General features: G+C 44.4%; 1 protein-coding gene and 1 long non-coding RNA gene across 2 annotated transcripts in view; one reads left to right on the plus strand and one right to left on the minus strand.

Moving 5' to 3' along the window:
* LOC310696284 overlaps window positions 1–14,752 on the minus strand; it is an 87,925-nt gene that overhangs the window by 10,766 nt on the left and 62,407 nt on the right. The window lies entirely within an intron of this gene.
* On the plus strand, window positions 3,656–12,867 carry TMEM139 (transmembrane protein 139). The gene is made up of 3 exons (XM_083481589.1): window positions 3,656–4,436; window positions 9,511–9,822; window positions 11,234–12,867. Exons 2-3 carry the CDS (start codon window positions 9,575–9,577, stop codon window positions 11,643–11,645), a joined length of 660 nt encoding a protein of 219 aa, XP_083337715.1. The 5' UTR covers window positions 3,656–4,436; window positions 9,511–9,574; the 3' UTR covers window positions 11,646–12,867.

The raw sequence follows: 14,752 nt of genomic DNA on the forward strand, positions 1-14,752 counted from the left end.
GGCTGTCATCTGCCCACGTGCAACGGCTGCTAAAACTGTGCACACTTCAGCCATGGCATGTGTTTTCAAATCGGATGGAAGCTAGTTTGAGGGAAAACACATCAAATGGGAGCATTTTTCGAGGAACTACAGGATGCATATGGATTGTAGCTAATATGCTATGTGCTTGGTTTCCAACACCTGTGAAATATACTTGGAGTCCTGTAATGATTTCATGCTCTTTATTGCAGCTTGTAAAACAGTGATTGAACTGCCCCCCCCCCACCTCAGGCTTTTATATACAGTGGTACCTCGGGTCAAGTACTTAATTCGTTCCGGAGGTCTGTACTTAACCTGAAACTGTTCTTAACCTGAAGCACCACTTTAGCTAATGGGGCCTCCTGCTGCTGCCACGCCACCGGAGCCCGATTTCTTTTCTTATCCTGAAGCAAAGTTCTTAAACTGAAGCACTATTTCTAGGTTTGCAGAGTGTGTAACCTGAAGCATATGTAACCCGAGGTACCACTGTACATTATTTACACAGTGAGTGCCATCTGATTCTGCTTCCCTCCTGGAGCCTAATTGGTCTTTTCCTGCAAGCCAATCAGTTGTTGCATTCTAATAATAGTAATAATAGTAATAATAAATAAATAAATAAATAAATAAATAAATAAATAATTTTATTTATACCCTGCCCTCCCCGGCTCAGGGCAGCTAACACCAGTAAAAATTACAGTAAAAACATAATAGGGGAAACAAAAAAATAAAATAAAATACAGGTTAAAATGCAATTTAAAATGCAGCCTCATTTTACAAGTGGCCTCTAGGATCCTACTTGCCTATTGTTCTAGGATCCAAGTTTAGTACATAACAACCTGTGTTGGTAGTGCCCTGGCTCTGGAGTAAATAAGTCGCAGTGTGTACAAATGCCTAGGGCAGAAAGAACAAATGCAGGCATTCCTGCATGTGGCGACTGTTTCTTAAGAATGGAAACAGCAGCCTTGAAATTGGTCACTGACTAAAAACGTAATGGAATTTATGGGCTGGGCCAAGGACCCTCCCAATGAGAGCCAGGTAAATGCCTCAGGATACCCAAATGATAAGATAAGGCAAATCAATGGCAGCCTAGGAAAGTGGTGATGTGGAGAATTAATGGGTGACTGGAAAGAGAGGGAAAATTAGGGGCAGAGCAGTGTGCAGCTGACCTACTTCACAGATATGGCACACTGGTATATTTTTTATGTTTTTAAAAGCTGACGGCAGCCAACTTGTATTACAAGACAGTAGGCCTGGTATAATAATATTTATCATTGATACAGTGTGGTTTATATCTGCTTTATATACATGGTCAACAACCCTTCAAGATAAGCCAGAATTATTATCCCCACAAGGAAGGAAAGGGGGGCTGAGACGAAAAACAGTCTTTCCCAAGCCACACAGTTCTAGTGAGTTCTTGGCTAAAGTCAGAATTGAACCATGGACTCCCCAGCTAACATCCTTACTTATGACACTAAGCCAACTCTATTCCATGTGTCGTAAAGGTAAAGGACCCCTGGGCAGTTAAGTCCAGTCAAAGGCGACGGTGGGGTTGCGGTGCTCATCTCGCTTTCAGGCCAAGGGAGCCGGCGTTTGTACACAGACAGCTTTCCGGGTCATGTGGCCAGCATGACTAAACCACTTCTGGTGCAACGGGACACCGTGATGGAAACCAGAGTGCACTGAAATGCCATTTACCTTCCCGCTACTTGTACTGGTGTACTTTTGAACTGCTAGGTTGGCAGGAGCTGGGACACAGCAATGGGAGCTCACCCCGTCACGGGGATTCGAACCGCCGACCTTCCGATTGGAAAGCCCAAGAGGCTCAGTGCTTTAGACCACAGCGCCACCCGTGTCCCTCCCTTCATGTGTCATAAAGTGAATATGAATTGTAAAGTGGGCAGTCATTCATGGGAGTGTTTTCAACACATTCCCATGATGAAAAACCATAAAAATATTAGCTTTGTCACCCACATACAGAGCCTCAACTGGCATATGAATGGCCTTGCCTCTTCTTTTACCTGGGTGGCATTCGGTTTTCATTCAGTTGCGCTTGTGGTCCACACTTGTCAGGAAATGGTGCACAGCCATGATAGCTAAAAAGAACTCCTCAGCTGAACTTTTTGTCCTAGGAGCGAATACAGTATGATCTCATTTTCCCTGTTGTGTGTATCATTTGAAGAGTTTGTAACAAAATCGCCATTTGATTTGTCTCTTTTTGGAGGTGTTCCCTGCGGGTGTACATCTGGTTCAAGCTAAGAACACATAATGGCTGTCTTTCATTCCCACATTCTGTTGGGTAAGTTTTCCTTTCGTGCCCATGCTTTCCATCCAAAAGGTGTTTCTGGAGAACAACAGGCTCATTTGTCCTGTTAATGTAACATCAGGTTGCACACAAATCCATCTGGTGCCTTTGAGACAGGATACATCCAGGCAGAATTGCCACTGAAGTTATTATCCCCAAGGGAAACATAGAGGTGAACCTCAGTGGCACAGCCTCTCTTCAAATATTAGATAAGCCACCTTGAATCAGAATTGTAGAATTGGAAGGGACCGCAAAAGTAATCTAATCCAACGCCTCAATACAGGAATCTTCACACCAATGTGGGGCTCATAAACCTGAGATTAAGTCTCATTCTCTACCCACGGAGCTATCCCTCAGGGCTTGCTGTTGTTTGGACTTTCCACAGCAACAGCAATACCTTTGCATGCATAGTATTGTGGCCATGTGATGTTTTGATGCCTGAAGCAAACCACCAAATGGTTCCTCCCCCACCAGGAATGAAGTGAATATCTAAATCAGGAACAAGGGAGAAATAAAAGATCTACATTGGGATCTGCTGCCCCTGTGGACTCTGCCACCTGAGGCAGTCACCTCATCAATGGGCCGAGAGATAACAGGAAGGACTGAGGGATTAAGAAAAACAGAAACAATTTCGAAAGAGGGATTAGATTTAAACTGAAAATTATGTCAGCCAGTTGCCATCTGATTATGCCAAACTCCACTCTTGAGTCAGCTGCCGTTTGGTGACTGGTTCTTCCATTGCATCATCAACTTGTGACTGGTGGGCCTCCATAATTTTCAACTTTCTCAAGTGGGTCCTGCGGTTTGAGCAACCCCTGCTCCAGATTGTAGTGCTCTTCTGCTAGCAAGGAGTAGGATAGCAGGCTGTGAAGTGAGCACAGCTTCATGGAAATGTGTGCATGATTGCTCCATAAGGAAGAGTGTCTGGCTTTTTCCTGGTACTCATCTCATAGTGTTCCTGATGTGCAGATATAGTACCAGGTAGGGAATGTGGGGCTTTCCCATTAGCTGGGTCAAAACATAATAATCTACACCAGCCTTCCCCAACCTGGTGCCTTCAGATGTTTTGAAATACAATTCCCATGAGCCCTATCCAGGCCAGGAAAGGCTAACCATCTCAGATAATAATTTTCAAACTGTTCTGGGGAACTCCAAGCTCAGGAATTGAGTATGTGCCGTGTAGTTCAGTTCTGTGAAGAGAAAAGGCTTGTTTCCTGGCCAGTAAGAAGCCAAAAAGTTTCAAAGCCACTGATCTACAGTGTTGAATCACTTCCCTAACGCTCTGTTCTTTTTGCAAGTTTAGATCCTGGGTTGGGGTAATATTTCAGTGATCCTTCACCCAGTTGTCAAGATTTCAACAGCACAGCTGTAATTTCACAAGAACTTTCGCCGCTTTTATTCTGTGCTCCTAATCCCCAGGTGTTTTCCTTAAATCACACAGAGACTTTCTGCCTCGTCTGTCGTCTGGGAAGGTTACTGACCTGACGGCAGCTCCATTCCCTCTTTGTCCATATAGCACAGAAGTCAAGGGTGTAAACTAAAACCGGTACCTGCCAGGCAACCTGAGTAGTAGGAAGAACACATAGTTTATATCTTTACAGAGCTCATAAATAGTTATGTACATGCCATGTGATTTAGGGATGGGCCTAATGCCCCACCCTGTCGAGGGAGGTGTCACTGAAGGCTTTCTACAAGATAAAAGAGAGAGAGAGAGAGATCTTCGCCCCAGTAAGAAAAAGAAGCTGGAGAAGCAGATTGACACACACCCCTTACTCACTCTTTGCAATACGCCACCCATTTCCTCAGCCGCCTTCCTGCTCTTTTAAAGAGGCCCAGCTGGGAGGGCAAAAGAGGAAAGAAAAACGTTCTCAGGTGGATAAAGGAGACAATACTATTTGGGCGGAAAGATTGTGAAATCTAAGAAGGGGTAGCTCTCTGTTTCTACACTCGCAGCTTCCTCCTTGGATGTTTGGATGTGCCTTTAAAGGGTGAAGGTGGGAAGCTGCTGGCGTTTCTTGTTGGGAGCCCTGGCAAAGGAGCTTGCAATCAGTTACCTGGGGATGACCACAGGAGGGAAGACCTCATGGCTGAGGCTGGTGCAAAGCATCCAAGTTTGGTGAGTGACCAGGGCTGGTCAGGGGCTGCTGCTGTCAGAGACTTGTGTGAATGTTGCTTGCGAAAGTAGCCGAGGTGTGTACATGCATGAGACAAAGTAAAATGAAAAATACTGAGAGCATTGGTCACATGTGTGTTTCTGTCTAGCAGTAGAATCCTTTTACAAAGCTTTAAATGACCTGAGTGTAGTTCCTTCTGTCCTGTGCAAGAAGTCAGCTGGTGCTCAGACATTGCAATCACATTTATATTTTCTCGGGAGTAAGCTGTGCTTAGTGTGGTTTACTCTCTACTAAGCCTGTTTAGGTTTGCAACCTGAATTATGAACAAGCTTGATTGGTAGATAGGGAGGAAAAAAGCACAAACCCACTAAACTAACTACTCCTGTAAAGTTGAGTCAGCATTTCCAAACTACTGTTGCCACTTTTGTCTTCCGTCATCGTTATTACAATACTTTTTAAGCTTTTTTTTAAATATACAGATTTAACAGCATCTCAAAGCATGAGGCTGTGAGCTGTCATTGATAATATATGCATGTTTCATCGTTACATTGCAGCAATAACCATGAATCATAAATGCAAAGTATCTTAAAGGTTAACCAAGAAATTGGTGTTAAGTTTTGAATACTATTGCTAAGATTTAAAACAGTTTTCCATGATTTAAGATGAGCTATATTTAGCTATATTTTTAATTAGTGAAGGTTTGGTGCTCTGTGTGTAAATAGATTCATTTATAATATATACATATTTACAATTTAATGTGCCTTTCTTTAAGGCACACGGGTGGCACTGTGGTCTAAACCACAGAGCCTAGGACTTGCCGATCAGAAGGTCGGTGGTTCGAATCCCTGCGACGGGGTGAGCTCCCGTTGCTCGGTCCCTGCTCCTGCCAACCTAGCAGCAGTTTGAAAGCACGTCAAAGTGCAAGTAGATAAATAGGTACCACTCTGGCGGGAAGGTAAACAGCGTTTCCGTGTGCTACTCTGGTTTGCCAGAAGCGGCTTAGTCATGCTGGCCACATGACCCGGAAGCTGTATGCCAGCTCCCTTGGCCAATAAAGCGAGATGGGCACAGCAACCCCAGAGTCGGTCACGACTGGACCTAATGGTCAGGGGTCCCTTTACCTTTACCTTCTTTAAGGAACGTGGTGTTTAGCAACCTCCCCTCCCCATTTTATCTTCACAATAGTTTACGCTGAGCGATGGTGACTGGTCTAAGGTAACCTGGTGACTCTCATGCCTGAGAAGAGTTCAGAACTCACACCTCCCTCCCTGGTCTTCGCTGGAAGCTAACCACTACACCACATTAATTATCATAATTATGTTAATTATAGGTATGCTTGGATTCGCTTGGGCTTTCTTTTGCTCAAGTGTTAGTTTCATATGCTTACATGACCATTTCTCAGCCATCTTGGATAGCCTAAACGCAGTTGGGAGATACACAGTTAGAGACACTCTGAAAGTGGGTTTTTTGTGTGTGTTTTTTTAAAAAACAAAACTATAGCTGTCAATCCTACAGAGCATGTCAGCTAGTTTAAAGTCAAAAAGCTGCTTGTCTGTTCAATCAGATGATTGACTATAGTAAAAATCTCCGGAATTTCCAGCTGCATGTACATATGGGTCAATGTTTCTGGCTGTTGGTGGTTCGAGCCTACCCTGGGATGGCATTACAGGGGGTTGGACAAGGTGACACCCCCCCGGGATACCTTCCAACTCTGCAATTCTATGATTCTATCTCCCCTCCATCCTTCAAAATCTAGGGTTGTATCCATGTTTATTGTCTATGGAAGTGTGTTGTTGGAACACATGTGTTATATATATATATATATATATATATATATATATATGCATGCTAGATAAATGTATCTAGTGAATGGCACCCGTCCTGTGGAACACCCTCCCACCAGATGTCAAAGAGAAAAACAACTACCAGACTTTTAGAAGACATCTGAAGGCAGCCCTCTTTAGGGAAGCTTTTAATGTTTAATAGGTTATTGTATTTTAATATTCTGTTGGAAGCTGCCCAGAGTGGCTGGGGAAACCCAGCCAGATGAGCGGGGAACAAATTATTATTATTATTATTATTATTATTATTATTATTATTATTATTATTATGCTGGTTCATGAAGGTGAGATACCAGGAAAGGGTACTGCCGCTGAGAGACAGATAATTTTTTCAGACAACTCCTGCCACCCCTCCCCACCCTTTCTTCCTTTTTCTTATTCACTTCCTTTTCTTCCTCTGTCCTTTGTTTGGGTTTTTGCAAGCACCTTCCGTCTGACTCTGCAGAGTGGAATTTTCCTGCACTGCTGCTAGGCTCAGGAACACACAGAGCTTTGGTGGTTTTTTAAAAAAAATATTTTAAGGCATGGGAAACGAGAGTCCAGTAAGAAAGCTATTATTAGTGCAAAACAGAGGCCAATAGCAGAACTTCCTCCATCTGGGATTTCCCTGTAGCCTGAAAGGAGCAATGTCCATGCGTGGCACAGCCTGCCTCATGATGACCATGCATGCTGGCCCGAAAGCAGCTGTTTAAAAGGGCTTGTGTTGCTGTCAGACACCAAAGGGAACAACATGACTGTGCTGTGAACATGCAAGTGAAGCCAAAGTTAGAGAGCCATTTATTTCACCTGGGTGAGCCTCTCTCTTTTTTTATCAGCAGTGGGTATAAGTAAACTATTATGATTATTATTTAAAAGATAAAGGGACCCCTGACCATTAGGTCCAGTCGTAACCGACTCTGGGGTTGCGGCGCTCATCTCGCTTTATTGGCCGAGGGAGCCGACGCCGTTTACCTTCCCGCTGGAGCAGTACCTATTTATCTACTTGCACTTGGTGCTTTCAAACTGCTAGGTTGGCAGGAGCAGGGACCGAGCAACAGGAGCTCACCCCGTCACTGGGATTCGAACCGCCAACCTTCTGATTGGCAAGCCCTAGGCTCTGTGGTTTAACCCACAGTGCCACCCGCGTCCCTCTATAATTATTATTTATTGCACTGGAATTTTTTTCACCTGTTTACCTTTTTTTTTTGCCTGGTTCACAGACCCCCTGAAGCCCATTCACAGACCCCCTAGGGTCTCCTGGTTTCATTTCTCTTGGGTAAAGCAGCATAGGAGACTTACAACGCCGTCTTCATGTTTTTTATTTACAATTTAAATGTACAGACAGAACATATGGGAAGCAAGGGGATTCCTGCAGCGCGCAGCAGAACCACTGATCTTGCGCCAGATTCCCGGAGCGAAAACTGCACCCCACTGTGATTTCATCTTTAGTCAACCCACAGCTGTGTCAGCTTTCTACCGGGCTCTGCCTGCATTGGCTTTCAAACTTGCCCATCCCACTAGCCCAATGGTGCTGCCTTTCAAAGGAGCAGAGAGATTCCAGGCTGTGAAGAACGAGCTTCCCCAGCCATTGAGAAAACATAAACCTATCTTCCCCATTGGCAAGTCCAATTAGCTATTTTGGATGGATGGATAGATAGAAAAGAGGGACAAATGATGTTGGGAATGTGGGCCTTAGGTTGCCTACCCCTGGATTAGGCCATGACCTGGCTTGTGTTGCCAACCCACCAGTTGAAGACCAGTGTACAATATGGCACTCACAATAAGTCACTCACTTCCAATTCCTAGTGTTTGCCTCAATTTTGGACCAGTTTTTAACTTTAAAATTATATATGAGAATATATTTGCTTATCTAGATATCTGCAGGAGCACTCATGTAGCCCTTTAAAGTAACAGCACAATTTTATTCAAGGGTATCTATTTTCACTCAACTGTGATCTAACATTTTTCATCCTATCTATCATTTCTATCTATCTATCTATCTATCTATCTATCTATCTATCTATCTATCATCTCCATGTTTTCCTTTGAGAATCCACTAGGGCAGGAGGGGCGGGGGGAGCCTTTGGCCCTTCAGATGTTGCTAAACTACAACTCCCATCAGCCCTAGCAAGTATGGCCAGTGGCCAAGGATTATGGTAGTTGGAGTCTGGCATCATCTGGCAAGCCAAAGCTTCTCCACAGTTGCACAAGAGCGAAGTCTAAGGAAGAGCAAGCTCCGCTCATCCTCCTTATTCCAGGAATGAGGGATGTCTTTCAGCTCAAGGGCGGAAGCCACATACTAGTGGCAGGTGGAGCAACAGAGACCACATTCCAGCCATGAAAATGTCAGCTGTTTCCACAACCAGAGGCCCACACACGTTTCTCCATCCATCCAGCAAGAAGAATTATCTCAGTCCCAGTAGGCAAAAGCAGGGAAGGAGGATTGGTATGGCTTGGGGTAGGAGGGTATAGTTTGGGGAGTCCCAGGGGACAGATACAGAGGGCCACATTTGAGCCCCAGGCCAAAGGTTCCCTTTGTTGTTGTTTAGTCATTTAGTCGTGTCCGACTCTTCGTGACCCCATGGACCAGAGAATGCCAGGCACTCCTGTCTTCCACTGCCTCCTGCAGCTTGATCAAACTCATGCTGGTAGCTTCGAGAACACTATCCAACCATCTCGTCCTCTGTCGTCCCCTTCTCCTTGTGCCCTCAATCTTTCCCAACATCAGGGTCTTTTCCAGGGAGTCTTCTCTTCTCATGAGGTGGAGCCTCAGTTCTCATGTACTGGAGCCTCAGCTTCACGATCTGTCCTTCCAGTGAGCACTCAGGGCTGATTTCCTTCAGAATGGAGAGGTCTGATCTTCTTGCAGTCCATGGGACTCTCAAGAGTCTCCTCCAGCATCATAATTCAAAAGCATCAATTCTTCGGTGATCAGCCTTCTTTATGGTCCAGCTCTCACTTCCATACATCACTACTGGGAAAATCATAGCTTTAACTATATGGACTTTTGTTGGCAAGGTGACGTCCCTACCCCTGCCCTAATCCTTCATTATGTTGTATATTTATCCTGGATGAGGGCTAGTGCTTCAATAGCTCTAAGTGGTTACTTCATTGGAATGATTGCCTGTATATATTTGCACTCATGTTATCAGGTACTTGGCTTGCACATGGCGTGTCATTTGAGACCTTTGCCATGTGCTTGAGTCACATGTGTCCGTGTCTCTTCATCAGCATTACTGCCTTTTCTCTTTGACAGATGCCCATTCTTGCCGCTGCACAGCTTTCTCGCATTGACTGCCACGCTTACCATTCCCTCTGCCATGTTATCCGCGTCACACTGGAAGAGCCTGCGTCAAACGTTAATGGTGCTGTTCACCGCCACGCTTCTCATTGGAATAACCATGCTGGCCCTCTCCACTGACATCAACCCTGTTGGATTTTTCTTCATTGCGGTGGGGGGTCTGTGTTTGCTTGGCTACCTCATTAGTTTGGCAGTGGAGTTCTACCTGAAGCAACGCAATCCAGCGGAAGAAAATAATCCAGGCTCGCGGAGACAAAGTCAGGCTGGGTAAGCAGCTGCGTCTACTTTCCTCTCCTTTCCATATGCTGACCCTTTAGAGGTAGTCTATACAAAGAGCAGATTGTGGTAGACCAGGCTTCCTCAACCTCGGCCCTCCAGATGTTTTGAGACTACAATTCCCAACATCCCTGACCACTGGTCCTGCTAGCTAGGGATCATGGGAGTTGTAGGCCAAAAACATCTGGAGGGCTGAGGTTGAGGAAGCCTGTGGTAGAACATGAAAAGAGCATGGCCAGATCAGACCATGGATCTGTTTGTCCTGCATGCTGATGATAATATCGTTTGTACCCCACCCATCTGGCTGGGTTTCCCCAGCCACTCTGGGCAGCTTCCAGCAAAATATAAAAACACAATAAAACGTCATACATTAAAAACTTCCTGATACAGGGCTGCCTTCAGATGTCTTCTAAAAGTTGTGTAGTTCTTTATATCCTTGACATCTGATGGGAGGACATTCCAAGAAAGCCCTCTGCCTGGTTTCCTGTAACCTCACTACTTGCCGTGAGGTAAACAGCAGAAGACCCTTGGAGCTGGACCTCAGTGTCTGGGCTGAACGATGGGGGTTTAGGGCTTTAAAAGTCAGAACCAACACTCCAAGTGGCCAACCAATAATTCTGGGAAGCTTACAAGCTGATCATGAAGGCAACAGCCCATTCTGAGGTATATTAGCTCTCAGCTGTTTAGCTACAATGGCTCGAGATTCTACTTAACTGTAGTGGCAAATAGCTTGTAATTGATATATTCTCTATTGACTTGGGCCTAAAGTCTTAAAAACTCTCCTGAGCTATCAGTTACCACCTCCTTTTGGGTCAGTGAATCAAATAATGTATTGTATGAAATATTCCGAGTGGAGAACTGCAGGATCATATTAACAAAATTGTTTGTGGCTGGTTGTTAAAAGCAATGAAAACCATGAGTTGGCATTGCATCTGAACCAGCCTCAAGAAAGCCAGGGGCAAGAGTGAAAGGATTTGTTATTTGAGGGTGGGATTCTATCTGGAAGCACCCTAAAAGTCTATCAAATTCTACAGTAGGTTTAAGAGTCACTCCTTCTCTGCAGCAAAGTTTGGGAACTATAGCTCCAGTGAAAGGATTAGGAGTCCCCTAACAACTCTCAGCTCTCTTGGCAAGCTACAGTTCCCGGAATTCTTTTGGGGGAAGCCCTCACTGTTTAATAATAATACTAATTTTATTATTTATACCACACACATCTGGTATCATAGTGTTTTAAAACAGGTGAGGCCTGTGATTGTGGGGGCCAGAATGCACTTGATGATCCCATTGCTTGAATATGGTAGATATTATTGTTTGTTGAGAGGACAGAGAATCCTCCTTGGTGGAAAGTATGGAGCTATAATAATGATTTGTGTTTTTAACTACTTCCCCTCTCTTTTACCAGCATAGACAATGAGGCCTATGAGGCCCCGGCATATGAGGAGGTGGTGACTACTGGCTACTTATCAGGACCAACCATCTGGACCATCACCTCCAGCCAAGGGGCAACCCCAGTGGAGCCCCCTCCGTACAGCGTGGTCATTGAGCCTCCTGCCCACGGAGAGACTGTGGTCGAGGCGTTCAGGGTTTCGGTGGCACCAGGCACACGCCGTGCCTCGGAGGCAGATCTACAGTCCCGGTTCCGCCTCAGGTTGCTCATGCCGCCAAAACTGCAGCGATTTGTCTCTGATACCCACGAACTCAAAGGTGTTGAAGAGCGGGCAGAACGTCTGGAGCCCCTCACCCCCCCTCCTGCTTATGAGAACGCGACTGTGGAGGAGGTCCTTGAAGAAGAATTTCAGCCCTCCAGGCTATGAGAACAGTGCACCGTGGACAATTTTTCGTCACACTTTCTTCTGTGGTCGTCCTGTTGCAATCCATATGATATGAGAAACATGGCCTGTGTGCAAGATGTTAGCTGCTGTGCCCGCTTTTAAAGAACTCTCCTGAGAAATGTGCACATACAGGTCTGAATTTCTCATGGGAAATGCATTTTTTTAAAAAAAAAACGAACTTGTGTTTTCTGACGTTTCCAGAATGTTCTTGGACTTACAGCATAGGCTGCTTGGAAGCTGGCTTTAAAGAAGGCTGGACTGATTGGTGTAATGATTGCTGCTCCTTTTTATTTTTAAATAACCACATCTGAAACCAAATAAACTGAGAGGGCAAATCTGGGATCAAAACTACGAACCACATCTTAATGATTTCCAAAACCTGTTTAAAAGCTTTGAGTCTGAGAGTTAGCAAACTGAGATTAATAAGGAATTCAGCTTCTGAAAATAGCACTTACTCAATCCATATTTCTGCATATTATGTGCAGAACAGTGAATTTGTAAATATGTAAAATCATGTACATTGATTGTGTACAATTGAATAGCGTTACGGAGAAATGCAATTGCTTCCTGCCCTTTTAAGAAACATACTAGCTGATTACCAAGGAATGCTGTAATGAAAGAATTTATGAAATAATGTGATCACAGAAAATCTGTCTGTAAATCTATTGCAGCCAGGATACCAACTGATGGAAGTGATCTGTTGACCAAGTCTTTCCCTCAACATTGCAAACAGTATAACTTAAGAAACTTGAAAACAGGACAATCTGTTTAACAACTGTGTTTATTGTCCAACATATCATGTATGCTACTGGGTGTCAAAAACAGATGACAGGCCAAGGGACAGGAGAGTATGGAAGCCTGGAGATGGAATGGAAAATGGGTAAAGATGAGTGTGTTGCTGTATTTAGTCATCTGAAACTGGGTCCAGAATGGACAGACATAGGGCTGACCCAATCCAAAGGCAAACTGAGACTATTCTCCCAGGTTACAGGGTGTGGGTGAATCCACTTCCAGATGTGGAAGCAAATTCCATTGATATCCAAGGGATTTACTGTTGATTTTAATAATCTTTTAAATGTTTTTAACTATCTGTTTTTATCAATAATTTCAATATTTTATATTATATTTTTGTACACTGCTTAGAGATTTTCTTACGATAAGTGGTATGTAAATTTTATTAAATAAAGGATATTTTGTTCTACCAGCTTCACTCTGGCACCTTTAACAGCTGATTGACATGCAGAAATTAAACAGATGATGTTTTGCCCAGTAACAGATGGTAGCACCTATCTTTAGAATAAGGCAGCAATCCTCTGCACAATTTCACACATTAAAATCAGTTGACTGCAGCCCTCTGTCTACTTAAACTGAGAGCAAGCCTCGCTGAACTCAAATCAGATTTACTGCCGAACAGGCAAGTATGGGTTTGCACTGCAAATTTATCTACGGCTATAAGAAGAAAGAGGAGAATTGCTGGTAACTGAGAAACAGACAGGCAAGTCTCTTTAAACTAAAGAGAAATCTCCAAATGAGTGAAATCTAATGAACATGCACATGTGAAACATGAGGAGACACTGGGTGCATTGGGCTTTGGTTATTCTTTGAAGGGTTCTACGACCCTATTTGCCCAATCTGATCTCCATCCCACTCCACCATTGCATCAGGCAACCATAGAATGAGCACCATATAGGAGTTCCATCCCAATTGCAATATCCAGCTTTGTTGAAAGGTGCCCCTTCAGTTAAAGGGTCTCACGCTGCTCTAGGAGTCTTTTACTGCAACAAAGCAAGGGAAATTCTGTTTGTATTGGAGCTTCCACAGTGGAGTCCTATCTCTTCTCAGTCTCCTCTATTCCAGACTTAACACATCCAGCTCCCTCACCTTTTCCTCGTAAGGCTTGGTTTCCAGACCCTTGATCATCTTGGTTGCCCTCCTCTGTACACATTCCAGCTTGTCAATATCCTTCTTAAACTGAGGCACCCAGAACTGCATACAGTTTTCTAGGTGTGGTATGACCAAGGCAGAATAGAGTACAGTGGTACCTCTGGTTGCGAACGGGATCCGTTCCGGAGGCCCGTTCGCAACCTGAAAAGAGCGCAACCAGAAGCGCTGTATCTGCGCAGGTGTGCGGCATGATTTGGCGCTTCTACGCTTCGTGAGTTAGCGCTTCTTGCGCAAGCGGCAAAACCTGGAAGTAACCCTTTCTGGTACTTCCAGGTCCCCACAGGACGCAAACTGAAAAGACGTAACCTGAAGCGTCCGTAACATGAGGTATGACTGTAGTACTATGGCTTCGCTTGATCTGGACACTATACTTCTGTTGATGCAGCCTAGATTAGCATTCACTTTCTTTTGCTGCTGCATCGCACATCATCACACCGTTGACTCATGTTAAGCAGAAGTCTTATGCTAGCAGGATCTTATCAGACGAAGTCAAATAAGTGTAGGGAGGGGAGGAAGCAAATCCTTGAAAGATTCTCCTGTTCCCCCCAAGGCTTGCTCATCCCGCCTAATTGGTCTGGGGTCCCACTGATTCTGCTAAGGCTATAGGTTTGGCTACAGTGCTCCTATACCTAAGGCTATGCTTAGATGCCCAGTTTAGCAGCTTCAGCTACTGTGCCAGTTTATTGTTTATTTCTTTCTTTAAAAATATGCTTTGCCTTTTTTAAAAAGAAAAAAGCATACTCAAGGAAGCTTGCCATCAACTGTCTCGACAACATTTGTTGAATGCAGCCTAGAACAGCATTAGCCTTTTTTGCTGCTGCAACACACAGTTGACGCATATTAAGCTTGCAGTCGACTAAGACCCCTAGCTCCTTTTCACATGTACTACTGGCAGTCCAGGTGTGCCCCATCTTATATTTGTGCAGCTGGTTCTTTCTGACTAAGTGTAGAACCTTGCATTTGTCCCTATTGAAATTCATTTTCTTAGTTTTGGGCCAGTTTTCCAAGGCAGTCATCTCGCATCTCAAGGCAGCTCTCACTTGTTGCTTAAAGGTAAAAGTAAAGGGACAGGTTCTGTACTTAGGGGTCTTAGTTGACCACAAGCTTAATATGCATCAACAGTGTGTTGCAGCAGCAAAAAAGGC

This window comes from Podarcis liolepis (genome assembly GCF_965112155.1).
Source record: "Podarcis liolepis genome assembly, chromosome: 17".
NCBI lineage: Eukaryota > Metazoa > Chordata > Lepidosauria > Squamata > Lacertidae > Podarcis > Podarcis liolepis.